Source organism: Mirounga angustirostris, unplaced genomic scaffold, assembly GCF_029215605.1.
Source record: "Mirounga angustirostris isolate CCGP_5_RB_7025 unplaced genomic scaffold, mMirAng1.0.hap1 SCAF_17, whole genome shotgun sequence".
In the NCBI taxonomy this organism is placed as follows: domain Eukaryota; kingdom Metazoa; phylum Chordata; class Mammalia; order Carnivora; family Phocidae; genus Mirounga; species Mirounga angustirostris.
The window spans coordinates 56,088,921-56,116,822 of record NW_026991725.1 but is presented as its reverse complement, the minus strand read 5'-3'; the positions used below and the strand labels follow the sequence as shown (position 1 = coordinate 56,116,822).

Below are 27,902 nucleotides of genomic sequence, written 5' to 3'. Positions count from 1 at the left end.
GAAAGCGTGGATGGCTGCGAGGAAGTCACCGTGGCCGTAACAGGCAGGAAGTGGGTCACGCAGGGCCTGTGGGCCACGCCCAGGCACTTGAACTTGGTCACGAGGGTGGTGAGGAGCCCTTTGAAGAGCATCATGATCAGACTTGCCGCCCGGAAAGAGCCAGTGAGCGTTGGCTGGCGGGAGCCGGCCCCGGAGACGGGCGGCCCCGCGCAAGCCGCCCCCCTGACGCTGGCCTGTGTGTTTCAGGGTGGCGCCCCCCGCCGGCGCCGGCACGCTGCACACCCTGGGCCGCTACAGCCGCTACACGAGCGTCCTGGACCTGGACAGCAAAGCGCTCCGCTGCCCCCTCTACAGGGGCGCCCTGGTGCCCCGGCTGGCCGACCACCGCACTCAGATCAAGCGGGGCAGCACCTACTACCTGCACGTCCAGAGCACGCTCACGCAGCTCTGCTCCAAGGCCTTCCTCTACGCCTTCTGCCACCACCTGCACCTGCCCGCGCACGACAAGGAGACCCGGGAGGTGGTTGCCGGCCGCCAGGCGAGCTTCCTGAAGCTGAACCTGGGCCTGGTGAACGAAGATGTGAAGGTGGTCCAGTACCTGGCCGAGCTGCTGAAGCTGCACTACACGCAGGAGGCTCCCGGGACCAGCCAGCCCACACTCAGGTTCGACTACGTCCCCAGCTTCTTGTACAAGATCTGAGGTCCGCCCCAGCCACTGTGACCGAGACCTGTGACTCAGGGTACGGGGAGGGGAGGGGTTGGCGTGAGCGAGGGGTCCTCTGAGCTGTTGAGACTTCAGGTGTCATCGGGCGAGGGAACCCGAGGTGGCAGCCCTGGTTCCCGGGTGGCGTCCGGCGGTCTGGGAGGCGGGCTCGGGCAGAAGCGGGCGCCTGGCTCTCCGCTGGCGTCAATAAGGACAGTGACAGGCTGCTCCGCCAGGTGAGGAGTGGCCCCTGGGGACGGGAGGGGGCCGCTTGGCTTCCTGAGGACTGGGAGGTGGGCTGGGAGGCGGGCTGGGAGAGAGCCAGCACTCTCTCGATGGAGCGGGACGAGGGCAGAGAGGTGAAGCCCGGACGGGAGGGGCACGCTGGCACGGTCAGCTCCCAAACACTGGGGCGGCGAGATCAAGGGAAGCACCGCATTCACTGGCACGGTTTAGCGGGAAACAGGCCGACAGAACGTCCATTGCCTCATTCAGATCCCAGCTGGGGTCCTTCACTCGGGCCCCCTAGAGCCTGTCATCCCTGAGGAGGCCCCCAAATGAGTGAGGTGGAGGGAGGCAGCTCTGCCTACGCTGGGTGGTGGCAGACATGGGAACTTCTGGGCCCTGGGGCTGCAGGGAGAGCGAGCAGCACCCTGTCTGGTCCTGGCTTCCTCACCAGGCACGGAAGTGCCTGTGGGTGGGCTTTGCAGCTGCACCCCCCGGGGCGGCAGGATGGGCTCGAGTTAGGCGCTCGTCCCTGCTCGTGAGTGAGAACCACTCTCGCAGCTAGAGGGCCCGGGAGACGGGCAGGGCCGCTGGGCCACGAGGCCGTCAGCACAGTGCAAGGGATGAGGAGCCAGCAGGCCTCCGGGGCGCAGCCCGCCAGCCTTTCTGGCGCAGTGAGTCTACACTGTGCTTTCGGGGAAGGTCGGCAGGCACGCTGGGACTTGGCCAAGGTCACCCCCCTCCCCCCCCCCATCCTCCACCCGCAGCAAACCTTTGCAACCACTTCACTACCTCTTGCAGGGTCTCGTGGGCACGGCGACAGCGGGGTTCTGCTCAGCTGCGTGGTCTGGGGGGGCAGCCCAGCTAGCGAGAACCCAGGGCCAGGGTCTCCTCCAGGAAGGAGGAAAGCCTCGTGTGGCTGTCTTCGTGGATCTGCCCCACGTGGGCCTCACCCCTGCTCACTCCTGCCCGCACGCCGTGCCCTCAAATACATGCACCTCACCGCTGTCCACTCCCACCCCACGCGGGCCCCCCACATATGGTCGCCTCACCAGCGCTCACTCCTGCCCCACGCAGGTCCCCCAGGTCCACTCACCTCCCGGCAGCTCACTCCCAGCCCCACGTAAGTCCTCCCTTCGGGGAAGGACACAATCCCTGCCTCACCCGCCGTGACCTCCCCAACGCTCCTTCCAGTTGCCGTTGGTTTGTACGCGGAGGGTTTCTTGCAACCTTGAAATTTTTATACTTTTTTTTTTTCTTTTTTATGGCTGCTTTTTTCCTCCAAGTAGGGAGAACTCTTAGTATGACCGCTTTTTAACGTGTCCGGGACAGTTGTCCTGCAGCAGACCTGGCCCAGCCACGACGCGGTTGCTCCTGAGCATTCGCGTGCGCGTCTCTGGGCACCGCGTACTCTGTAGTTGGGGTCTCGCCGTCGAGACCTGCCTACCTGCCGGCTCTGTGGCGCACCGTGGAGGTCACGCTGGGGAGGCAGGACCCCGAGGGGCGTTAGCGTCCCGTCACTCCTGCCGCCCTTTCCTGGCCCGGCTCCTCTTCACGCACGCGGCTACAGCCCTTGGGCCCGTGGCCATCGGCTTCTGGTCAGGGCCCACGGCCCTGGCAGAGGGGGTGTGATTTTGCTTCTGAGCCTGTGACTGAGAGAGAACCTTCTGCGGCAGATGGTCTGTCTACACGCCACGGGTTTTCTTTGTACCTGTGCCCATTGCATACGTTCACACACAGAAGAGTCGCCAGGGACGGCTTGGCAGCTTCGAGATGCGAGGTGTGTGTTTGCACGTGGGGAAGGCTGCGTAGGAAGCCTGTTTCTCTCCGCGGGCTGCCCCCCTTCGTTGCTGCCTCCAGTGTCCCCCGTGTTCAAGATGCCGCTCTGCTAACTGGGTGGCCCGCTGCCGTCTGCTTACGCCTCTGGGGATGTGACCTTACAGCATTTTATCTCCAAGGCGGGAGAGGTCTCTGGGGTCCAGATGACAAGACTGAAAGTGATCATCGGCACCACTGTTGCTTTTCATTCCTGTTTCACACCGTTGTGGATTCTATACAGTTTAACCGTACTGTCACCTGGGAAACTGATCAAGGCAGAAGGTCAGGCATGTGGGGCCTTCTAGAAGCTAAAGCCGTCGCTACCACGGTCTGAAGTAGATGTCACTTTGGAGGGGGTTTGCGTGGAAGCTCTGTCTCAGGGATGGTTCCGGAGGCCCCAGGATTCTGAGGCGAGGGATCAGGCGGGTGTGAACAGAACAGGTATGTCCCATCCTGGGGCCGGCCTCAGAAAGAGCAAGTGAGGAAGGAGTGTCTCCCTTGAGTCGTTCCTTCATGGCTTCACGGGCCAGTAGGTAGACTCCAGGTTTTAAATTTTGGTTAAAGTCTAACTTTCCATTGTGGCAGTTTCACAGGGTTGCTGGATGCCAAGTGTGTTTTTTTCCGGGGGGATTTCAAAGTGGTCCTGGGACGGAGCCACTTCGGGCAGGCACTTGAGACCGTGGAGCTGCCCTTCCCAGACCCCCTCCACTTTGGAGAGCTGGAACCCACTAGAAGTCCCACATCTGTAAATCTTAAGGTGTGGGGAGCCCTATGCAGTGGGACTGAGCTCTTTAAGAATTTTCATTTGAGGTTTGTCTCAAATAAAACGTTTTAAAAACACTTCACAGCAAATAGAGGACATCCGTGCCTCTTACTACTTTGTCAGTGACCAGGTACCAAAAGTGTCCCTGGGGTTTATTTCAACTTTAGTTCCGACCCATGACTGCTCCCCCGCCTCCAACCACCCCTTTTTCCACCAGGTCCAGGTTGAGAGCAGGCTGATCAGGCTAGCAGTCTGGCGGTAGTGATTTCCAGAAGCTCCACGTGAGAGAGGAGCGAGAGCCTTTGTAGCACCGCGGCCCTCGGGGCGCTCCGACCTGAGCTGCTGCCTCACACCTCCCCGTTCCCCTAGGGATCTTGCTTCCCTGGTGGAATCTTCAGATTTTAGAAATCGCGACTTGCCCGTGATTTACTGCAGTGGCTGAAGTTACATGATGAATTGCACCAGAATTTGGAAATGGACCCTGATAGGCCCCCTGTCATTTCCCATCTAGCTTTTAACTTCTTTGTCGCTATATTCAAGGTATTGTAGGTTTCCACCTCCAACAAACAGCACAGCCCAGTTCAAATCCTAGGGAGGCCAACAGATTGTACCCTAAGTGCCAGGGCAGCTACAGTTGAGCAACGTCTTTCTGGAGGCCGAGGGCAGCCTTAAAGAACTCGCCTGCATACCGACCACCCGCTTCTGCCAGTGCCGGACGCGTGCCCCCACCTCCCCGGACCTGGTGTTGCAGGGCAGGTCAGCTTCTCGTACTGCTGCCCAGCAGGTAACACTCAGCTGCCGGGGAACCCGCTGGCAAGCATGAACCACCTTCACAGGAACTGATCTCCCAAGCCAGCAATCCGGTTTTACTTCCCATCTCCCTAAAAGCTCAGAAGCTCAGAAGAAAGTGCCTTGGTTTGTGCTCGGAGGCCAACCAGCCAGCTCTCCGGCTTTTCCCCAATACTGTGATAGAAAGTGACAAAACGGGAATCTTCCAGAGATGCGGTATTAACAGACTGCAAAAAAGAGAAAGCATCAAGTTTCTACTCCTGGCTGGAAAGAACCGGTCTCAGCTGAAAAGGTCTGAGCACACACCAAGTGTCCCTGAGCCCTCAAAGGAGAAAGCTGTGAGCCCTGACCTAATCTGGTCTTACCTGTTAAGGTTTGGTTACGGTCATGGGAAGAGGGGGGTGGGGGGAGGGGGAGGGGGGCGGCCCGAGCACTTTGCAATGAATTAAGCTGCTGCTAGGGAGCCCCGGCTTCGTGGGAGTAATTGTTCAGCTCCAAAATGGAGGCCACACGGTGGGGGGGGTGGGGGGGGCTTGGAGATAGCCTTTTGTCTTCAGTTGCGGGAGGAGCCGAGCCCCTGAACCTAAGACTGGCTTGGCAGCATCACGGCTCCCAAAGTGAAGGCAGAGATGTGGGGACTGGTGTGTCACCCACGCCCCATGGAGTCTGCAGCAGCCCGTCCCCACCCATGCTGGAGTGAATGCCAAGGACGTGCTGGACGCCAGGCCCCAGGGGCGCCCTCCAGGCAGGACCGTGGGGTGCCTCGCCCACCGACTGCCCAGCACTGGCTGGTTATACAGGTTGGGTTGAAAAAGATGCCACCTTTTAAGGCTGCAGTGAAAAGCATAGTCTGTGATGAATTTGTACCTGTTATTTTTGGAAAGCTATTTTATTACTGCATGTTCCTCTGTCCACTCGTGTGAACGCCGAGTCCTCCCCCACGTGAGCTGTGCGCGTCACAGCGCCCCACCTCGGACGCGTGCGCGACAGCCGCTCGGGGGTGTGGCCGCGCCAGAGTTTAACCAGAGTAAATGCCAAACAGATAGTATGAGAAGTGTACTTTTTAAGAAATTAATTTATTTGAGTTCAGATATTTTTGAAATATAAAAATTGGTTGTATTTTTTAAAGCTATAATTCTTGTAGACATTCTGTGGTTAAAAATTTGTGCTTATTATTAAAAACAGTCATCTATGTTTCGCACTTCAGCTTTGTGAAAAATAAAGTTTCTCTGGGAAGGTGACATTTGGTTTCCTGATTACAGGAGGGAGTTGGTTATCTGGCACAGGGCAGGACCCCCCCCCCCACTGGTTCTCACCCCTGATGGCACCTGACACTCCCCAGGGATGGGGTGGGGGTGAAGGAGATCATTCCCATGATGTCCTGAGCTGCTGTGGACAAAGCCCACGGCACCTTGTATAGAACTCACCAGAAGCTTCAAAATTTCCCTCCTCAGTTGTGACAGCCCTAAGTGAGTCCTCCTCTGGCAGCCCTCCGCGTAACAAGGTATTAAGAAGGGGCAGCTGGTGGCAGCTCTGAACTCGGGTGGTCGTCGATCTCAGAGGGTGGGGGAAGCCCAGGAACTCAGAGAAGGGCGAGTACACCTACCAGGGTCTTTCCAGTCGTCTGCCCTGAACCCAGTCTAAGTATTTCATTTTTCCAGAAGAACTGTTTATACAGCTGAGAGAAAGGATCACATGTGAACCCCCTGATAACTTGTCCCAGAATTACTAAATTACTAACAGAGGGTCTTAAAAACAAATTGTGATTCGCGAAGGAGGTAATTTGAACAAAGTCCCAAAAGAAACCCCCTCAGAGGGCACGGAGACGTTGACGCAGCCAGGTCCTGCGTGGGGCCGCTCTTCGTCTCTTCTCAGAAGGGCACTGGGTCCTCGAGCAAGTGGTTCCTGGGCAGGTGCGGGTTCCTCTAGAAGTCAGGCAGGCCAGGCAGAGGGAAGAGAGATGCGAAGCTCTCCACCTCCTCCCTGAGAGCCCCGACGGCCCTTTGGTGCTTCTCGTCCCCTGCCAGTTTCTCTCTGAACTCCTTCAGGGTGGCCCTGGCCCCAACGTCGTTCTGAATCTGCAGAGTCAGTTCTATCCCTGTGCCGGCAAGAGACAAAACGAGTCCTCTGTGGGCCCGGAGAGAGCCACGACTTTGCCCCCATGTAGGTACCCCTCCAGAATCTCCTCGTGTCTGTCCCCAGAGCCCAACTACCATCAGCTAGAGCTTTGGCCAAAAGAAATGTAACAGGGGAGAGGTACGGAACGAAAGAGCAGTGAGGATTCTTACCTGGACAGGTGTTCTTATCACAGGCAATAGAACAGGCTTCTAGAACTGTGCCGTGCTGCGGCTCAGCGGGCCCCAGAGACACACCCGAGGCTCGGCTGTCAGGGTGCGCCCAGTGGCGGGGGCATGACAGCCGCAGGTGTTAAGGGGGACCTCGGAAGTGATTCCTGTGCCCCCTTCCTTGGGCAGGACGAGTTTACCGACCTCTCACAGACTAGATGGTTTGCTAAGGTGACTTTTGCTCTCCCTTGTCCCCCCGCACTGCGCCTGGACATGGAAAGTCCTTCAGCGGCTGGGTCTCAAATGCTTGCTCCCAATCAGAAACTCCTTGCACAGTTCAGAGTGGCCGACTTCCAAACCTTATCCTTACCTCTGTGAATAAACTGGGCTACTTTCTGGAACTCTTTTTCCAAAAGTCCTCGGGATGTCAGGGCTGGAGTCCCCAGACGCAGTCCGCTGGGCCGCAGTGCGCTTTTGTCACCTTCGAGAAAAACAGGCTCTGTCCCTCGGCCACCCTCAACTCACCACTGACCGCTGTGCATTTAAGACTCTTGGCCAAAAGAAGTGGACTTGGATGGTGGCTCTTTCTAGGAAGCAGAGTGCTGCTGACTGAAATGCCAGAGGCAGGAACAAAGGCCCAGGGAGACAGCAGCCCCTCTGGGCCACTGTATTGAAACAGGAAGGGGGTTGCTCCTCCACAAAGCGAGGCTAGCATCTGTGTTAGATGCATCACCCACATTCTTACAACCCCGAGAGAGCCAGCCTGTTCCAGAGGCCCCTGCTTCCCTTATCCAAATGCCCATGGCACCTGCGAGCAGCCTGCCTCAGTCCCTCCGTCTCTGCCCCTGGCAGGGTTCGGGCTGTGTCGGAAGGAGCAGGCCGGGAGAGAGCCACGATTTTGCTCCCATGTATGTACCTCTCCAGAATCCCTTTATGTCTGTCCCCAGAGCCCAGCTACCATCAGCTAGAACTTTGGCTGAAAGGATTCTTACCTGGACAGGTGTTCTTATTACAGGCAATAGAACAGGCTTCTAGAACCTTCTCAGCCCTTCCCCCGTCCGTGCCTTTGGAACGGAGATCCACGAGGATCAAATGGTTGTCAGAACCACCTGGAAAACCAAATTGGACATGTAGGAATAGAGAAACTTGATTCCATGCCAAGTGACGGAGTCCTCTCTTCCTAAGAAACGAGGGTAACGGGACGCCTGGGTGGCTCAGTCAGTTAAACGTCTGCCTTCGGCTCAGGTCATGGTCCCAGGGTCCTGGGATCGAGCCCCGCATCAGGCATCGGGCTCCCTGCTCCGCAGGAAGCCTGCTTCTCCCTCTCCCACTCCCCCTGCTTGTGTTCCCTCTCTCGCTGTGTCTCTATCAAATAAAATATTTTTTTTTAATTAATAAATAAAAATAAAAGAAGAGCAATAATTGACAAGGCTGTTGTGACGTTTCAGTGCAGCACTCCGCCCGCACCATGCACAAAGCAGGTGATCACAAATGCTGGCTTACGGTCACCATTCTCTGCTTCCGCCACCTGCGCTGTGCCCTCAGGTGCGGGCAGGCCTGGGAGCTCAGGGAGGTGGAGGCTTCTCTCCTGAGACTCCCGTGAGGCCTCGGGCAGCGCGGGGCTGCCATGTGCTGTCTGCACCCAGAGGGAGTCTGGTCTAACTCCTCCCGATGCCAAGTGCGGTTCCCACGCCAGCATCACGTGGGGGCCGGCTGGAATGCAGACCCCAACCCAGACCTGCCAAGTCAGACCTGCACTTTAACAGGGTGCCTGGGGGACTGTGTGCACATCCAAGTTTGACGAGTGACCCGAGGGACCTTGAAGGTCACCGTCCCCACGGAGGTTTCCAGGGCGTTCTTACTGACAGATGCGCAGGACGAAGGAGAAAGGAAAGAAAGGAAGTGGAGGGAACCAGAGAAAAGTGCTCCCCAGGACTGCAGAGGAGCCAGTTTTTGTCCCAGTTCTGCTGCTCATCAAGTTTGGTGGGGAGCCCACTCCTCAGACAGGGGCCTGAAGTCCCTGAAAAGGGCGGCGGGCAGGGAGTGGGCACCGGGTCTGTGGGATACCAGGACGCCCCTCCCTAGACCACCCCACTGGCAGCATAGACAGCAGCCTTGCGAGCAGAAGAACGACGCTGTCCTTCAAGATCACAGTCTGCCAGAAAGCTGCCGTCCTAACTGCATGAGCCCGCAGGGACACAAGCGGACGGCAGCCCTGAGCGGGCCCTCACCTGAAAAGCCCACCCCGCGGGAGCTTACTCAGCACCATCTGTTATATTTCTTTTTTTTTTTTTAATTTAAGATTTTATTTATTTATTAGAGAGAGCACATGAGAGGGGAGAGGGTCAGAGGGAGAAGCAGACTCCCCGCTGAGCAGGGAGCCCGATGCGGGACCCGATCCCGGGACTCCAGGATCATGACCTGAGCCGAAGGCAGTCGCTTAACCAACTGAACCACCCAGGCGCCCCAGCACCATCTGTTGTATTAAAGCACACGTGGACACGGCGCACTCCCTGGGCCTTGGGCACGCCTTCCACAAAGCTCCCGAGGACCTGTGGTCTCCCGCGCCAGTGACAGACTCAGCCCACGGCTGCAGCCGCAGGGCCTCAATGCCACCCCGAGGAGCAGGGGCACCTCCCCGGGCATTCGGTTGGTACCTGTCACCACTTTGTAGCCCAGCTCCATCAGGGTCTCAGCCAGAACCCGGCAGTTGGCCACCACCTGGCGCTGGTAAAGTCTGAATTCCGGAGTCATCGCTTGCTTCAGGGCCACAGCGACCCCTGGCGGGAGGAGAGAAAGGGTCAGGAAGGCAGGACGGGACCAGCCGGCCGACCAGGAGTCACAGAACACCCCTTGTTTCCACGCGGGCCTCCCTGCTTTTCACTGCCACCCGAGAGAGGGTGGATTATATTCCTCGCCCCAAATGAGATCTATTTTTAATCCTACAATTACCTGGCTGACCCTACAGGCCTCTTTTTTTTTTTTTTTTTTTAAAGATTTTATTTATTTATTTGACAGAGACACAGCGAGAGAGGGAACACAAGCAGGGGGAGTGGGAGAGGGAGAAGCAGGCTCCCCGCAGAGCAGGGAGCCCGATGCGGGACTCGATCCCAGGACCCTGGGATCATGACCTGAGCTGAAGGCAGTCGCTTAACCAACTGAGCCACCCAGGCGCCCCAGGCCTCTACTTTTTGAGGAGCATGGGAGTTTCGTGCTAACACAGTTATCACAGGGAAGCTGTTCTCCCGCAAGATGGATTTTACGGTCCTTTTTAGGCTCAGTGTGTGGACACGAGCACTCAGCTGCCCCCAAACGCTTCCGCTCTGGTGCCAAATTGTGCAAATCTCTCCGACCAGAGGCCAGGAGAGAGAGGCGCAGGCCTGTTTGACCTGCGCGTCCAGACTCCTCCGGTCCCTCGTTCAATCCCAAGGGCCGCTGAAGGGGGCACAGGAAGTAAAGGAGAAAGCAAAGTAGGCATTGCCTACGTGCGCGCACCAAAGCCACTCGTCGGTGTTGGTGGAAATGACTGGAAAAGGCCCAGGGTGGCTGGAAAGCGAGTGATGCCATCACCCAGGGCTTGAAGAAACCGCAGACCTGGAGTCTGGAGGTGTAAAGAGGGGACTGGGAAAAGACCCCGCGGAAACCCGCCCCCTCCCTCCCCTCCTTAGAAACACCAGCGTGTCTCTGAATGGAGGCCGTGTGCCTTTGTCCTGGGCTCCTCTACCAAACCGCTTTGTTCCACGGAAGACTCTGGAACAACTCTGAGGTCATCACATCTCCTAAGTCATTTGTACAGAGAAGGAGTAAGTCACTGGCAGCCTGCTGGATGTTCTCAGCGGTGCGAGGGGCGGGATGTCAGGACGAGGTGACTTGTCTCCTCAGGGATTGGATGCTAACCGCTCACCCCCTCTGCTGTGCCGCCTCCTAATTGTTGAATTCCTTCCCTGAAGCGGAGTGGTCATCACTCTCCGCTGTCCCTGCCTGACACCAGTTACCAGTTTCCCTCTTCTTCCTGGTTGGCACCTCCCGGACAGAGATCTCGCTTTGGTTTCGCCCCAGCGTGCAGGTCCTGCCACCCATTTGGTGAACAGGTAAGCTGGGCATTAGGCGCCACCGAGGAGCGAAGGGGCCGCCATGGATGAGGGAGCCCCCCCCCCCCAAGCGCCACCCGAGGCCTCGGGGTTGGCTCTGGTGACGTTTTACCAGCAATGGCGTGGTTGTGGGGACCGCCCTGCAGGCCTGGGAACACGGCCGAGTTGATAAGCGACTCCAGGTTGTACAGAGTCTCTTTGCCCGTCTTGGGATCCACGCTGCGCACTCCTGGATGAAGGAAAACAGAATGGGAACATCAGCCAGGCTGTCCCCTCTGTTTTCTCCCCACCCGGACTCCAACCCAGACTGGCTCCGGGGCGCTAAGCACAAGCCTGGCCTCTGGTCCTGGGGGAGGAGACCTGGTCCATCACACTGCAGGGGCTAGGGGCCCCTTGAAATCAAAGGATAATAATTTCCCTCCACTGAGACTGTAACAAAGACTATGCCTTGGGCATATTTCCTCAAAGACCTGTCCAAGACAGCAGTCTTCCAAGACGGTTACTTTGAAGGAGAGAAGACTCATTTGTATAATGACATATATTAATTATATAATAAGGCTCTAATGAGGACTAAGATTCCTTTTTGGAAGAAAGGTTAACAATCCGTTGTAGTAACTAAGGTCTCTGCAGAGCTTCTTGTGAGCGAGGAATTGCCCGAGGCACTTTACATGAATGGATGAATGCTCCAAACACTAGTCTGAAGGGACGGCTGCTATTATAACGATTCCCGCTCCGGAGGCATGGAAATGAGGCACAGAGAGGCTGCACAACTAGCCGAGGATCACACAGCGTGGACGTGGCCGATGCAGAAGTCGCTCAGGCTAGCCACACAGCAGCACTCCGTGGGAAGAAACAAACATTTCCCAGGCAGGTGGCAATGGCTACCTGCCTCAGAACTGTCCATACAACTGAAGAAGGTCCTCAGGGACAACAGGGCACTGAGAAGGCTCGTGGGCATGTGGGTGTGGCCAGCCCTGGCCAGGGGGCCCGACAAGGAGACTGCAGGGGAGAGAGACCCAGTTGCCAAGAGGGCCGGTTTCTCTGCGGGTGGGCGTGCATCTGGTCTCACCACGGGCTGAATGATCTGATCACGAATCTGGCTTTCCCAGGTGTGGGGATCCCAAAATAAAGGGAGTGCTCGGACGTGTGGGTTGCAGGCATTCAACAGAGAATCCTCACTAAAAGGACTACACTGGTAACTATGGTTTATACATCAGTGTCTTACGCTTTGATTACTGTGAGTCATCCTCTTCGAGAGGCATGCTGGACCAGAGTAAGTTCACCAAAGCAAGGCTGCACCGTGAGGCCTCTGGCAGCCCCTGGCCAGCCACGCACCTCCATTCAGCTCTTGTAGGGAGGACTAGTTGTCCCACAGCGCAATACCCTTCCTCCTTTCCCAAGACCCGGACACCCAAGGAGTGAGGCAAGAGCTGTGCTCAGAGCTTCTTTCCAGATCTCTTCAGCAGCCCGCCATTGCCCCCTCCTAAGTAGCTCTTGCAGGGACACATCAAGGGACCCGGGTTTTCCCAGCTCCCCAAACGGAACATGAACCCCAGAGGAGAAAGGCCAACGCCAGCACCCCGCCGGTACCCCACACCTGGAAAGCGCACCTCTCCTGTAGAAGATCATGCCGGCTCGGCAGCCTCTCAGGGTTTTGTGGGTGGTGGTGGACACCACGTGGCAATGCTCAAAGGGGGAGGGCACCACGCCAGCCGCCACCAGCCCGCTGATGTGCGCCATGTCGGCCATGAGATACGCCCCGTTGTCGTCCGCGATCTTCCTCAGTCGAGCGTAGTCCAGGTTTCGGGAGTAGCAGCTGGTTCCTGAGATGGCAGAGGTGACAGAGTCGAGTCAGAGACACCCACGGCCAGCTGAGAGTCGCCGGAAGTGCGAACCTGCAAAGCGGCCCCCGGGCAGGCACAGTCGACAGCTTGGAAATTTCTCCCTGCAACATCCCCGAGAACGGCAATGACAACTACCCCCCCCCCAAAACATCTTGGTGCCAGAGGCAACCACTCTGAGCTGCCTCTTCAGGTCAGGTGCCTCTTCACGGTGGTTGGGACGGCCCCTAACTATTATCACCTCCACCAATTAGTCAGGGGTTAACGTTTCTAGATGCTTCTCTGAGAACAGCCTCAGATCTCACTCCGCCTTGTACTAACGGCGGCAGTTATTTGTCCTGAAAGAAAAGACTATACTGAGACCCCAGAAGGCCAGCCTTTCGAGGCAGAGACTAGCAGTGAGCTAGGGAACATGTCCACGTCCTCATTTTCTAAGAGGCACGGGAGCTGCTAAGAAAGGCGGTTCCTTCACCCCCCGCTCCTCACCTGCGATAATCAGCTTCGGGTGGAAGAGGCGGGCATTTTCCTCCAGTTGGTCATAGTTGATGTAGCCGGTGTCCGGGTTCACCTGTGGGATGTCACGGAGACAGCAGGCTCGGGCGGCGTCCTCCACCACGCCAGGCCTGCCCTCCCGCCCGAACCTGCGCCAGCTCTCGAGGTAAGATGACTTTCTGTACCTGCCCGAAACCTGTTCGCTCCCCTCCACCGCGAATGCAGGAAAGCTGTCCCAGGGCCCGACTGGAGGGCGAGACAGGGCGCCCGTGTATTTGGCCTGCACTAGTGGGGGATAACCAAGCATTGCTCACGGAGGCAGGATGCCCTGAGGGGTCCCCAGAGGAAGAGTCAGCCCCTGCCCCGGGGCTCTCCCAGGAAGGACGAGGACCCAAAAAGCCACCGGGGAACGAAACAGGAACAACAAACGTGCACCACGCAATGCAGTGCTGAGCCGCTGTTACCTTCGGGAAAGAGACAAGCTGCAGCTAACAGCCCTTCTAGTCCAAGTACAAAGAGGCCAGAAAAAGAAAGAAAGACACAAGGATCAGAAGACGCAAAAAGCTGACATTACTCACAGACATCGAGACAGTGTACCCGGAAAAGCCGAGCCTCTGGCGGCAAGCTATTAGAATTAGTAACTGAGGGGCGCCTGGGTGGCTCAGTCGTTAAGTGTCTGCCTTCGGCTCAGGTCATGATCCCACGGTCCTGGGATGGAGCCCCGCATCAGGCTCCCTGCTCTGCAGGGAGTCTGCTTCTCTGTCTCCTGTTCCCCCTTGCTCATGATCTCTCTCACTCTCTCTCTCTCTCTCAAATAAAAAAAATAAAATCTTTAAAAAAAAAAAAAAAAGGAAAGATAGAAATTGGCTTTTGTGTTCTACGTGCAAAGGCTGAGCATCATCTCATTATGCTCATGTTTCAAAATCCATCTTTAAGGTCAGTGTTGGCCGATGAGGATACCTGTGGCCAGAAATGCCTGCACTTGCCATGAAAACAAGTGAACTGTCCCTTGCACACAAAAAGCACACACGGTTACTAAGACGGAGCCAAAGGCTAACGAACGGCGAACAGTCAAGGGCACTCAGCAAAGACCACGGAATGCCAAGATGGAAGGAACACTGGATTGACTTTCCTAAAAGATTAAAATCCTGTGTCTGACACTCAGCCAAGCACAAGGATGCCCTGGAACCTTTGCTCGTGGTGAGACCCTTGGACTAATGGGGACCAGCCCACGGGACAATAAACAGCAGGAGGAAGTGGTTTCTGGACGAGAGGGAGAATCACCACGTGCACGGGCTGCCCCATAACCCAGCGTGCAGGTTACTGCCTTTGTCCCCATCACCGGCATCCAGTTTACGCATCAGCCACCACCCCCCGCCCCCCCGGGAGCCCACGTGTCGTCCGTGCATTGTTCCGACCCAACTGTTTATAATGACAAGGGTCCCTCACGACTACGTGCCAGTCACACGCCGGGCCCGTGGCTCATATAGGCTGTGGCTTGCTGGCCAGTCTGTGAGGGTCAGCGGGGTGCAGGGGCCGGCTCTTCCAGAACATCATGGGCTGGGGCGCGGGTGTGCGGCGCTGGCCCCAGCCTCCCACCTGCAGGGGCTGCCTCCAGACGGCGGGGGGGGTTCTGAGCAGGGCCGCCCCCAGTACCCAGGAGACCCATCTCCCTGTGCTTTAGCTGCCCCTGACGTGCCCCGAATGCCTGAGGAGTCCCCAGGGCAGGGAGGTGACAGATGGCCAAAGGGGGGGACATCCTGTAGCACCTCAGGAACAGGACCACCTATTCCTACAGGTACAGCCAAACACTGAGGCTTTCTGAGGAAAAGGCCTGCAGAGCCCCAGAGAGAGACCCCCTCTTACCTTATAGGGCATAGATTCAAAAAAGATGGATGTGGCAGAGATTTTCTTCTTGTCTGTCATGAACCCGTGGGTCAGGTGGCCGCCATCGGGCAGGTCCAGGCCCATGATGCGCCCGTGGGGCTCCACCAGGGCGGTGTACACCGCGAAGTTGGCGGGGGAGCCTGGAACGCGAGGCCAGGGGAAGGTCCCATGAGGCCCCGAGCAGGACCCCAGAGCTTGGCCACTAGGCTATCAAGCAGGAGTGGACAGAACGGGCCTGGCCACCGCTGTGCAGCTCCCCCAGCTCCCTGGAGGTTCCCCTGCAGCAAACCCCGAGAATAAGGGACAGGAGTGTTCAGGAGGGGGGAGTTAGGAGGGAGTCAAGGTTGATGGACAGAGATGCACAGACCCAGGAGGGGCTTAGCCTATTTTTCACTTCGGTTTACAGGCAGTCCTTCTTGGGACTGCCTTCGTTTAACGCCAGCAGGCAGGGGGCAGCCCAGGCCCGTCTGGATGTGGCAGTTACCTGAGTAGGGCTGGACATTGACCCCCCAGCACTCGGGGTCCAGACCATAGACCTGCAGCGCTCGCTTCTGACAGAGGATCTCCAGCTCGTCGATGAACTCGGTCCCGCCATAATACCTGCGGGAGAAAGCCAACTTAGGCCCCCTCTGGCCCCGAACCTCTGTGCTTCGTACAGAGGCCAAAGAAGCTTCGGGCTGGGACAGAAGAAAAAAAAGTGTTGGAGCAGTGAGAACGAGTCCCCCGAGCCCCACGCCACTCATCTTCCATCCGTGCCAAGTCAGCCGCGAGACTGAGCGAGTACCTCCGCGTCTACAGGAAATTCTGACAGGCTGTGCGGATGAACCTTGAGGACCTTGTCAATATGCTGAGTGACATCAGCCAGTTACAGCCGTGTGTTCCCCCTTATATCAGGTTCCAAGAGCAGTCAAAGTCCTAGAGCCAGAATGGGGAATGGGGGTTCCTCAGGGCTGGTGGGCATGGAGAGCTGGAAAGTTCTTCTGTTTTTTGTTTTTATAGTTCTAATAAAATTTTACTTGTTTAATAATTACATATGAAAATTTGTTTTTTATCTGTATATTAATAATCGTATTAATTCAGTAGACATTTTTATTTTTATTTATTTTTATTTATTTTATATATATATTTTTAAGATTTTATGTATTTGAGAGAGAAAGCATGTACGGAGGGAGAGTGAGAGGGAGAAGCGGACTCCCCGCTGAGCAGAGAGCCCGATGCGGGGCTCGATCCCAGGACTCCAGGATCATGACCTGAGCCAAAGGCAGACGCCCAGTGACTGAGCCACCCAGGCGCCCCAAACCTTCAAAATTTTAAATTAAATATATATACTCTTTTTGGGACGCCTGGGTGGCTCAGTCGGTTGAGTGCCCGACTCTTGACTGCGGCTCAGGTCATGGGATCTTGGGGTCGTGGGATTGAGCCCCACATTGGGCTCCCTGGTCAGCAGGGAGTCTGCTTCTCCCTCTCCCTGTGCCCCTCCCCGCCACCCCGTGCTCGCTCACACTGGCTCACTCTCTCTCAAAATAAATAATATATATATTCTTTTTATCCTAGTAAAGAACACATAGTACAGAATTGACATCTTAACCTTTTTTAAGCATATAGTTTAGTGGTATTAAGTACTTCACACTGCTGAGTAGATTCTCATTGTCGTGCAGCAGACCTCTGGAACTTTCTCATCCTGCAAAACTGAAACTCTACACCCATATGCGGGAGCAGCTCCCCACAGCTGCTAGCAGCCGTCATTCTCCTTTCGCTCTGATCCTGACAATTCCAGATAGCCCACAGTGGCATGCCACGTATGCACATTTTGGAGACTGGGTTATTGCACGTAGCACAACGTCCTCACGGTTCATCTTCGATATAGCGTGTGATGGGAATTCTTTTTTCTTTTCTTTTTTTTTTTTTTAAAGATTTTATTTATTTATTCATGAGAGACAGAGAGAGAGACAGAGGCAGAGGGAGAAGCAGGCTCCCAAGGAGCAGGGAGCCCGATGCGGGACTCGATCCCAGGACCCTGAGATCGTGACCTGAGCTGAAGGCAGACGCTTAACCATCTGAGCCACCCAGGTGCCCAATCTGAAAAGGTTTTTTTTTTTTTTTTTTTAAGATTTTATTTATTTATTTGACAGAGAGAGACACAGCAAGAGCAGGAACACAAGCAAGGGGAGCGGGAGAGGGAGAATCAGGCTTCCCGCGGAGCAGGGAGCCCGATGTGGGATTCGATCCCAGGACCCCGGGATCATGACCTGAGCCGGAGGCAGACGCTTAACCGACTGAGCCACCCAGGCGTCCCGGGAATTCTTTTTTAAGGCTAAAGGGCGTTCTATTATGTGGCTCGGCCACATTTTGCTTATCCATTCATCCACCCACCGACACCTGGGTTGCTCCCAGCTCTTGGCTCTTGTGAATAAGGCTGCCGTAAACAAGTCTGGGAACCGGAAGGGGCTTCACTGAGTGATCCGGAAGGGCCCTTCCAGCGTCACATGCTCTGCTTTGTCACCAAAGAAGGGTGTGGTCTCCCCGAGCTTGAAGGAGAGCAGCCCATGACTGAGGAAGAGTGCTAGACCTTCAGGAAGGCCAGTCAGGCTGCAGGATGCATGAACGTGACTGTGGTCACGCTCAGCCCGATGCCTAGAACACAGCACTGTGTTTCACCCTCAATTAAGGCCACCGTATTCTCACCGATCACTGAGAAAGACAGAAGTGTTTTCGATGAAATAATGGCTTGGTGTCAGTCAGGTCCATCCCCAGTTCAGAGATGTTAAAATGTGAAAAAGTGGGAGCTCAGGGTTGATGAAAAGTCAGCAAGTACTTGGTAAATGTCCCCACGGTTCCCCACGGCTGTCCCAAGCCGCGCCTGGAAATTCAGCTCGGGGCAAGGGGTTCGGAAGCCCGATTTGGGCCTGGGATCTAAGCCATGTTCTTCCAATAAACTTCACCTACAAGAAAGTGGATCCTCTTCATTCGTATCTATTTTCATTTGGGACAAGACTCACAGAGGAGGAGAAATGCCTACCAGGGATTAATGGGTGCCCTCAAACCACAGCAGTAAATACAGTGGAACTCTTAACCACCTCAGGGGGCCAGGTATCACCTGCTTCACCTCTCTACAAGGACAGGTGTCCCTGTGTCCACTGCGTGGGGACAGAAACCCCCAGGATCCGTCAGAGCCTCTTCTACAAGGTCAACTCAGAAATGTTGGAACCCCTGAGACAGCTTGGGATTTGGAGTATGTGTGTGTGGTTTTTTTTTTTTTTCCAACACCAACAACCAAATCTGGGACACGAGCTGGGTGTCCCAACAATTCCACTCCGTTCTGACATGAAGTGCCCGGAGTTAGCGCAGATGCCCCAGGTTAAGGACTCAGTTTCCCGGGTCTGCCCCCACTTCACACACCAGCCACAAGTCCTGGGCCCCCAGGCTACTTACACCGCTGTCCCGCTTGGCCACAAATTTGGGGGTCCCCACAACCTCCTCTCAGGCTCACTCATTTCACCAGAACAAGTCACAAAACTCAGGAAAAGTGCTTTCTGTATGATTACTAGTCTATTATGAAAGATTCAACTCAAGGACAGCCCAAGGGAAGAGGTGCATAGGGCATTACGGGAGGGCGCGTCACCCTCCCAGCACCTCGACGGGTACAAGCCCCACGGAGTCCAGCCTCCCCTGGAGCCCTGGTGCCTTGGAGGCTTGGGGAGAGGGCCAAAAGCTCTGACCTTCTAATCTCCTATCTGGTCTTTCTGCATCTAGGCGCCCCACCCTCGGTCACCTCACATAAACTCAAGCCTGGTCAACAAAGGGTCACTGAGAATAACAAAAGACACGCCTACCACCAGCGAATTCCAAGGGCTTTAGGAGCTCAGTGCCAGGAACCACCAAGAAAGACCTGATATTCATTTTTTACGAGACCACAGCGTGGAAACATCCCGCTGTGTGCGACCCTGAGCAGTCACTGAACCTCAGTGAGTCTCGGCTTCCTCATCTGTAACACGTGGAAAACGGCCCCCCTTGCCCTGTAGGGCAGCCCCGAGGATCAAATGAGCTACTGGTTGTGAAAACACCAGGTGAACCCTTGAAGGCGCAGAGGGGAAGGCAGTTATTCAGGGCGGAGAAAGAGTATGCCTTCAACTTGCTTCTCGGCCCTTCTCCAGAGACCTCCGGGGGCATCTCGGGGTGGAGTGGCAGACAGCGGGTCGAGGCGGGAACCCTTCTTTTTCCCTGTCCTTTGGGACACAAATACACAAATCTGCAAAAACCCTAAGTCAAATTCTGTAGTCGTCATCTTTGCTGATGACTGTAAAAAACCACAAATGAACAGAACTTCTTGTGGTTCGCAGGGTGAAGGAGTTGACCAAATCCAACATTTCTAATGCAGCCACGGTGGAGTCAGTAGTTGCTTCCGGATCATTCTAGACACCGACTCCATTACTCACAGAGCAACAACAACCTTCCACGGCGTCCCTCAGAGCGCTGACCTTTTTCTAGAAGCTCGACAACGGCCCAGCAGCTCCAGACTCCTTAGGGACTGGCCTGTTATTCTGGAAAGCCCCCAAAGGGACTGCTAAAGACCATGAGGACAGCTGCTCTAAGAACATCAGCGCTGCCACATGCTGGGAATCGCAAACGAGTTACGGACGGGATAGGGGCGGAAGAGAAATCCCCAGGTCGTGTAGACCCTAGACTGACTCGGCAGTTCCCATCCCTAGGTCAGAAGCAGGCCTTTGATGGCACTCACATACCTCTGGCCTGGGTACCCCTCGGAGTACTTGTTATTTAAGCAAGAGCCCAGGGCCTCCAAAACTGCTCGGCTGGCGAAATTCTCTGACGCGATCAGCTCCAGCCCGACCCTCTGCCGGTTACTCTCCTTCTTGATGATGTTGTAAACCTGATGAGAAGAGAAGGGATGGTGACCGGTGAACATCTGGCCGATTTAGGTTGGCGTTTTGCTTGGATCAAAGCCATAATCTATGAAAGAGATGAGACGCTAGGAGAGAGTCCTATTTTGCCCGCAGAAGCTGACCATAACCCAAATAACCCCACAAAGACTCCCATAGCATGAAGAGAATAGCCGAAATCTTCCTCAGATTTTAGCATTTAGGGAGGAATTCATAGAAGACAATGAATTAAGGGAAACAAAAGGACTGAAGAGAAAATGATCTTTCAAATAAGCATCCCACCTAATTTTTAATTTTGCACCATCTTGTTATTTTCATCACTATGTTTCACCAAGTTTCTCCCTCCTGGACTTTATTCCTTGCTCTTTGTCCTTAAAATAAAAGTTGCTTTGGTAAACCCACAGAGGCAGAAAGTAGGCCAGTGGTGGCCACGGGCTGGGGAGTTTGCGGGGGCGGGGGGGGGTACGGGGATGACTGCTCATGGGTTTGAAGTTTCTCTTTGGGGGAGATAAAAATGTTCTAGAATTGATCGTGGGGGGCACCTGGGTGGCTCATTTGGTTAAGTGTCTGCCTTCAGCTCAGGTCATGATCCCAGGGTCCTGGGATGGAGCCCCGCATCGGGCTCCCTGCTCAGCGGGGAGTCTGCTTCTCCCTTTCCCCCCTACTCATGCTCTCTCTCTCTCAAATAAATAAATAAATAAATAAAATTGATTGTGAACATACTAAAACCACTGACGTATGCACTTTAAGTGGGTAACTTATATGGTAAGTGAATGATCTCTCACGTATAAAGCTGTTATAAAAACACATAAATAAAAGATGCTTCTCGGTGTCTAGATATCTGAACATGAAGAAAAAGGTCAGATCTCAATGGCCCGCCAGTGCCCCTTTCCTCCAGAGCAGGCAGAACAGTGCTCTGCACTCTGTGGAAACCCAGAAATATCCCTATTTCCCTCCCCACAGTGGGCTTTTGTTTTTCTTTATTTTAGAGAGTGAGTGTGAGTGAGCAGGGGGAGGAGCAGAGGGAGAGGGAGAGAGAATCTGAAGCAGGCTTCACGCTCAGTGCCGAACCCTGACTCAGGGCTCGATCCCAAGACCCTGAGATCATGAGCTGAGCTGAAACCAAGAGTCGGATGCTTAACCGAGCCAGCCAGGTGCCTTCCACGGAGGACTTTTAGCCACTTTGTCAGCCACCACCTCTAAATCTGGCCCTCTTCTGCTCACTGCAAGGCTGTCCCGAGGAAGGTTTATTTAGGAATAGACCAGGCGATTTAAACAAGACTCCCCGCGCCTCACCTCGGTGTCACCATCTTTCAGGGGCTGTAGCAGCATTTTATCATGCGACGACCACAGGGCAGCATCCTTGTGAGCCCCGTTGACTTGAGTCATCACTGCACTGGTTTCAATTTGCCTAAAAAATGGAAACACTCCCAGCATTAAATTTAGTTAAAGCTCATGGCAAACTGTTGGTTCTCCCAAGTTGCTGAAGGACGGACGTGTCTTACGGCCCTTCCCTCACAACCGCTGAGTAAACATGACGGTCTTCTATTGCAAAACCACCATGTCAGGAACTTCTGGATCCTTCTGGAACTCTGGAGGTCAGCTCGTAATCCTGTTAGTGGAGAGAACTAACTCTCCGCCCTCCCTCTGAGGCTTGCCCCAGCCTAGAGATAGCCCCGTACCCCTCTTCCCTCTACCTTTCCTGGGTAGCTCCCCAACTAAACCAGGTGCCTCGAAGGCAAGAACTCAGTGTTACTTTTTTCTTTTTTTTTAATCCCACACAGAACCCCAGCATGGCCAGATATATTTGCCAAATTGAACAAACCAACTGCTGACTTCACTGTTATTCTTCCCATTTTTCAAGTAATGAAAATGAGGCTCAGAACAGAAAAAGTATCTCAGCCCAGGGCTGAACGGCAGGTTGGCCATGAAGGATGGGCTCAAAACCCCCAAACACACATTCTGAGTGCCCCACAGACGTCCTACTGTAGGAGCTATGAGTTAAGGCATGCGCTCTTTGCTTAAATAGAAACCCTCCGGTCAGATCTGCATGTCTGTCTTTTTCAACAGAAAACCGCACCCTGTTAAAATAGAGCTGAGCGGAAAATGCAAGCTTTGTAACCTAGGCTCCTGCAGAGAATGACAATTTGTGGGCAGTGGAATATCCACCAGTGAGAAAGTTTAAATATTGCCAGGAACCAACCTCCTCTAATCAGTAGTTGGCAGCTTTTCAGGACTTTTCCATCAATTTGCTATGTTTTCATTTCAGGACACTCATTTGCCAGCTATTTATCAGGGACCTTCCCTGTGGCAGCCACAGGGTTGGTACTGGGCACACGGTGGTGACTGAAACAGACGGGAGCCCTGCCCAGCAGCGAGCAAAACAGGTGACTTCATGCAGCTAGATAAAACAAGGGAAGTGGCTAAAGAAAACAGCCCAGTATTCCCAAATTTCAGCGATCCATCCTCCTTAACCTCCGGTAGAGCTAGCAAGAAGAAACTGGGAAATTCCTCACTGAGGCTTTCAAAGCAGCCATGATTCTAACTCAAGCATAGAGGATTAGGAATAAGCCACGTTCTGCAAGCACTTCAGCCTCAATGTAATGCACGCTTCTGCAGCAACAGCAGGCCTACTTTGCCAAGGGCAGGCAGGTGGCCTCGAAGGTGGCTGGCCATGTCCACGTTGCTGTCACAGGTGGAGAGAGCGAGATGGGAAAATGGTTTGGGCACTATGCCCAGAGCTTTTTTCCATGCTGATCCCTGCACTCAAGAAAGGCCAATATAACCCAAGGCTCTCTGCATCAGCCCACACACTTGCCCTCGACAGGTGGTAAACCCACCAAAAAAAAAAAAAAAAGCTGGGCGCCTGGGTGGCTCAGTCGGTTAAGCGACTGCCTTCGGCTCAGGTCATGATCCTGGAGTCCCGGGATCGAGTCCCGCATCAGGCTCCCTGCTCGGCAGGGAGTCTGCTTCTCCCTCTGACCCTCCTCCCTCTCATGCTGTCTCTCATTCTCTCTGTCTCAAATAAATAAATAAAATCTTTAAAAAAAAAAAAAAAAAGCACAAGAGCCAAAACTGGAGCTCTGGTCCTAGAATTTCGAAGACCAAGCTGCTTTTAAATATTGATTACTCAAAAAGGATGTGAAGGTGGCAAGCAGCACAGGGAAGATATTGCTCAAACGCCAAATAACTAAAGTCCATTTGTAGCCCTCCTCCTCCTCCAAGGCAGTCCAGATCTACAGTCATTGTGGGAAAGGCACTCCCTTGCACTCTGCCTCAGGACAAGGAACAAAGTCCCCACCTGCATCTCCACGCTCACTGGCTTCCCTTCAGAAGACCTGCGGCCTTACTTCTGGCTGCAAGCCTTTTCCTTAGGGAAAGATGCTAATTCTGAGTCAGTTACCTCTGAAGCCCCAGGGGAGAGCTGCAGGTGGGACCAGGACCTCCTGCTCTCATGGCCCACCCACGGGGAGGAACTTTCTACCCTGTATCCTATAACTACTAAGGATCAAGCCTTCTTCCCCGACATGGGGTACTTAATCCACACTCTTATTAAGCCCATATCCTCCTCCTCCTCCTTCTTTTTTTTTTTTAAAAAGTGTATTTATTTATTTCAGGCAGGGCAGTGGCAGAAGCAGGCTCCCGGCAGAGCAGGGAGCCCAATGCAGGACTGAGTCACCCAGGTGCCCCAAACCCATACCCTTCTTGAGTCCAGATGAAGCTTTTTGTTTTAACCATGAAAAAGTTTCTATTCTTTATTCAAACAGAGAGTTCAGGGGCACCTGGGTGGCTCAGTCAGTTAAGGATCTGCCTTAGGCTCAGGGCATGATCCCAGGGTCCTGGGATCGAGCCCCGCATTGGGCTCCCTGCTCAGTGGGAAGCCTGCTTCTCCCTCTCCCTCTCCTCTTCCCTCTGCTTGTTCTCTGTCTCAAATAAAGAAATAAAATCTTAAAAAAAAAAAAAAGCAGAGAGTTCAAGATTCTTTGTCTTGTTTCAATTAAGTCAATTACACCTACTATAGATACAATCTATTGTCTCTACTAAGTCAAATAGATCTATTATATCCCGGGGCAATCTGAATTACAGTAAGACAAAGACCTGGAATATAAATAGCTAAATTATGTGTCAACTTGACCAGATTTACGGATGACCAGGGAGCTGATAAAACAAGAAAGAGGGGGCGTCTGGGTGGCTCAGTCGGTTAAGCGTCTGCCTTCCGCTCAGGTCATGATCCCACCCCGCATCGGGCTCCCTGCTCATCGGGGAGCCTGCTTCTCCCTCTCCCACTCCCCCTGCTTGTGTTCCCTCTCTCGCTGTGTCTCTCTGTCAAATAAATAAAATCTTAAAAAAAAAAAAACAAGAAAGAGATCCTGACACTGTGTACCTTTTTTTTTTTTTTTAAAGATTTTATTTATTTCTTTGACAGAGAGAGACACAGCGAGAGAGGGAACACAAGCAGGGGGAGTGGGAGAGGGAGAAGCAGGCGTCCCGCTGAGCAGGAAGCCCGATGTGGGGCTCGATCCCAGGACCCTGGGATCATGACCTGAGCCGAAGGTAGACGCTTAATGACTGAGCCACCCAGGCGCCCTGACACTGTGTACCTTTTAAGAAGCACAGGGAAGATCATCATTTTTAGCTAATATATTTAGGGAAGACATACTTCACATCTTTTCCTGAGGTCTGGAGTTTGGCTGAAAAATAACATACCTTGAACTTTGTCCTCATTTTTTTTGAACTCTGATAAAATATACATAAGATTTACCATTTTAACCATTTTTAAATTAAAAATCATCTTTATTAAAAAAAATTTTTTTTTTCCTATTTCACCCATCCACCTCCCCTCTGGCAACCACCAGTTTGTCCTGTATTTAGAGTCTGGTTTTTTTATTTTTTCTTTGCTTGTTCCTTTTGTTTCTTAAATTCCATATATAAGTGAAGCCACTATGGTATTTGTCATTCTCTGCCATTTTGACCATTTTTTAAGTGCAATTCAGTAGCATTAAATACACGCACATTGTTGTGCAACCATCACCACCATCAGTCTCCAGAACGTTCTCATCACCCCAAACCGCAATTCTGGGCCCCCATTAAACACCTCTCCATTCTCTTCTCTCCAAGCTGGTGGTAACAACTACTCTACTTTCCATGAATCGGACTATGTCAGGGGCCTCAGTAAATGAAATCACACAACAGTCGCCCTTTTGTGTTTGGCTTATTTCACACAGCATGAGGTCTTCAAAGTTCATCCATGTTGTAGCACGTGTCCGAATGTCCCTCCCTTTTAAGTCTGGATAATATTCTACTGGATGTAGGCGCCACACAGTACTTTGGTTATCCATTTTTCCATCACTGACATTGGGTTGCTTCCACCTTTTGGCTACTGTCAGTAATGCTGCCATGAACATGAACAAATACCAAGTCCTTGCTTTCAAGCCTTCTGGGTATAGACCCAAAGAGGAATTGCTGGATCATACAGTAATTCTATATTTCGTTCAAAACAAGCTTTTGATATTTAAGAGATCTATACTCTACTGCTATTATTAGCCTACAGTAAATTCACTCATTCCTGCAACAAATATTTATTGAGCAACTCCTATGTCCCAGGCGCTGAGTGAGGAACAAGAATACATGGGTCAAAAGGACAGAGGCCCTGCTTTTGGGACGCCTGGGTGGCTCAGTCGGTTAAGCGTCTGCCTTCGGCTCAGGTCATGATCCCAGGGTTCTGGGATCGAGTCCTGCATCGGGCTCCCTGCTCCGCGGGGAGCCTGCTTCTCCCTCTGCCTCTGTCTCTCTCTCTCTGTCTCTCATGAATAAATAAATAAAATCTTTAAAAAAAAAAAAGGACAGAGGCCCTGCTTTTATGAGGAGCAGACAAACAAAAAAGTAAGAAATTCACAAGATAATTTCAGGTGGTAGTGATTGCCCTGAGGACAATAAATGGGTGGAGGGCTTCTTTAGGCCAAGCAGTGAAAGGTGTCTAAGCTGAGATCTGAAGTGGGAAGGGGCCAAGCTTCTGAGATCTGGGGTAAGAGCAAACACACCTTATCCTCCTAAATCACTCTTCACCTTATCACATTTAGTGCAAAGGCCCTAAAATGGGAAGAAGTTTGACTTGTTAAGGGCCAGAAATCAGGCCCGCATGGCTGAAGCTTGGGGAACAAAGTAGAGGCACAAAAGATGATACTTGGAAGGACCAAGGGTGAGAACAGGGATGGGAGAAGAGATTCTTCACCTTGACCGAACATACTTGACAAGTTTTAAACTGTGTTCTAGAAACCTTGGTCTTAAAGCCATTTCTCAATCCATCTGTGCAACCTGAAACTAACAACTAGAGAAACCCAACTGAGGGAGATCAAGGTTCCCGATGTCAAAAAGCAGGTTGGGGACACCTCCCAAGCTGGACCCCTCCAAACCTCCCATGTCCCAACAGTGTAAGACCACACCCAAGGAAACTGCTAAAGCCAGCCTGCTGGGTTCAAATCCTGGTCTCCACTTCCTAATGTGCAACCCCAGTTACTGACGCCTCTGTTTCTCAGTCCCCTCATATAAAACCCAGAAGTGAAGATAGTTCTGAGCTGGCAGGGAGAGTTAAATGAGCCACCGGCCATACACAGAGCACTCACAACAGTGCCAGGCACAGAGTAAGTACTCAAAAACTACCAGCTACTACTCTTACGAAAGAAACGGAGGGACCTTCGGGCCATCTTTGTTACCACTTTGTTACCACTCAGTAATCTGGGCTGAGGACACAGCCCACTGCAGCCATTACTATCATTTTAGTGCCGGATATTTCTGTTGGGGAAATGTCATTCACGTGTGGCATCATCCTCAGCTCAACCCCAGGGAAACAGACCTGGTAAGTGAATTTACTTGCCAAGGTCATCAGCCTCCCCATGGCCCCAAATCCTCCCCGGGCCTTTGCCACACAGGTGGAACCAGCCAGAAGTCTCCTGAGGGAACGACCCTGTTGAATGCCATCTGTGTGTCCCACACACAGATTTTCTGTTCCCTAGTATACAGAGGAGGAAACCGGGGCTCAGAGAGCTAAGTGGTCTAAGGTCCTACAACAAGGAGTCAGAATCTGAACTCCGGTTTACCTTTAATTCCAAAGCCACGTTCCCATGACGCTGCGCTAAATAAAAGCACAAGTTGCCCACCTCCAGCGCATGTTCCCTCCAGTAAGAAATTTAAAATATGATTCCATAAGAACCTGAACTGGTGTTTCGAGTCCGGCAACTGCCTGACTAAAGGCACATGTTTTGTGCTGGCCTCATGTGATCAAGGGTCACTTAACTTCCAGGACCTCGAAGCACAGGGCACGGGGCCAAGAACCCCACACCCCACAGTGCAACGTTTGTCTCCTAGCGCAGGGGGGTGACAGATTGCAGACAACAGGCGGAGCTCCTCCCCCGCAGGGATCTGCTCGCACTCCGAAAGCAGCGCGACCATATATGCAATGCTTGAGAAGCTTCCGTTTGATTCCGGGCCCTGCCATTTTGCTATCTGCAGGGTCGCGCCTAAATCGGCTCTTCTAGTCGAGCCGCAACTTCCTCGTCTGTAAAATGGGCTACGTGATAGCCCTCCACCTGCAGCACAGGGGATTCTGTAGCCAGGTGAAGGGTGCACTTAAATTGAACATGCTCTGCGAGAAACGTGCTCCGTGGGGAGCGGCTACCTTATCAGCTATAAGCATTCGCATCTGTGTCAAAGGCGGAGCCCACCACCCCTACTGCACCGACCGGTGACCAGGGACCGGGCATCGGGGCTCGCCGCCCTCTCGCCCCTCACCCCGGCCACTAACAAAGCGCCCCTCACCTTTTCCGGCTTCTCAGAGCTGCGGGGGAAGCGCGGCGACAAGGCGCACACTCCGAGAGCGCCGGGGACACCAAGGTCCTGGCACCTGAAGCTGCCCACCGACCGGAACAGGGTCCCGCACACCAGCCCAGCGACCCCGAGGCCTCGCGCTGTCGCCGCGGCCAGAGTCCGAGACCTGCCGACCCGCGCCCGACTGTGTGCCCGCCACGTGATACCTGCCGCGCGAATCCGGAACCCAGAACTCGGCGCTCCGCGGTTCGCGCTCCACTCGGTGCCGGGCGCTCGCTGCCCGGCC

At 53.7% G+C, this 27,902-nt stretch overlaps 2 protein-coding genes across 6 annotated transcripts in view; one reads left to right on the top strand and one right to left on the bottom strand.

Moving 5' to 3' along the window:
• Nucleotides 1-5,539, top strand: part of SMCR8 (SMCR8-C9orf72 complex subunit) — a 13,945-nt gene extending 8,406 nt beyond the window's left edge. Inside the window, exons 2-3 of one of the 4 annotated variants that reach the window (XM_064582044.1) lie at nt 247-663; nt 4,050-5,539. In XM_064582044.1, coding sequence (XP_064438114.1) covers nt 247-663; nt 4,050-4,101 — 469 coding nt within the window. In that variant the 3' untranslated portion in view covers nt 4,102-5,539. Of the gene's footprint in view, nt 1-246 lie in introns of all 4 variants that reach the window. The other 3 variants (XM_064582045.1, XM_064582046.1, XM_045889742.3) reach the window with 3 other exon arrangements.
• Nucleotides 5,356-27,902, bottom strand: SHMT1 (serine hydroxymethyltransferase 1). Of its 2 annotated transcripts, none has more exons than XM_045889744.3 (12): nt 27,823-27,902; nt 21,089-21,203; nt 19,637-19,782; nt 15,379-15,494; nt 14,874-15,034; nt 13,002-13,083; nt 12,285-12,497; nt 10,787-10,903; nt 9,241-9,363; nt 7,576-7,692; nt 6,954-7,064; nt 5,356-6,396 (listed from the first exon to the last, which is right to left on the bottom strand). In XM_045889744.3, exons 2-12 carry the CDS (start codon nt 21,179-21,181, stop codon nt 6,224-6,226), a joined length of 1,452 nt encoding a protein of 483 aa, XP_045745700.1. In that variant the 5' UTR covers nt 21,182-21,203; nt 27,823-27,902; the 3' UTR covers nt 5,356-6,223. The 2 variants fall into 2 exon arrangements, with proteins under 2 accessions (XP_045745700.1, XP_045745699.1); XM_045889743.3 differs by having other exon boundaries at nt 27,608-27,870.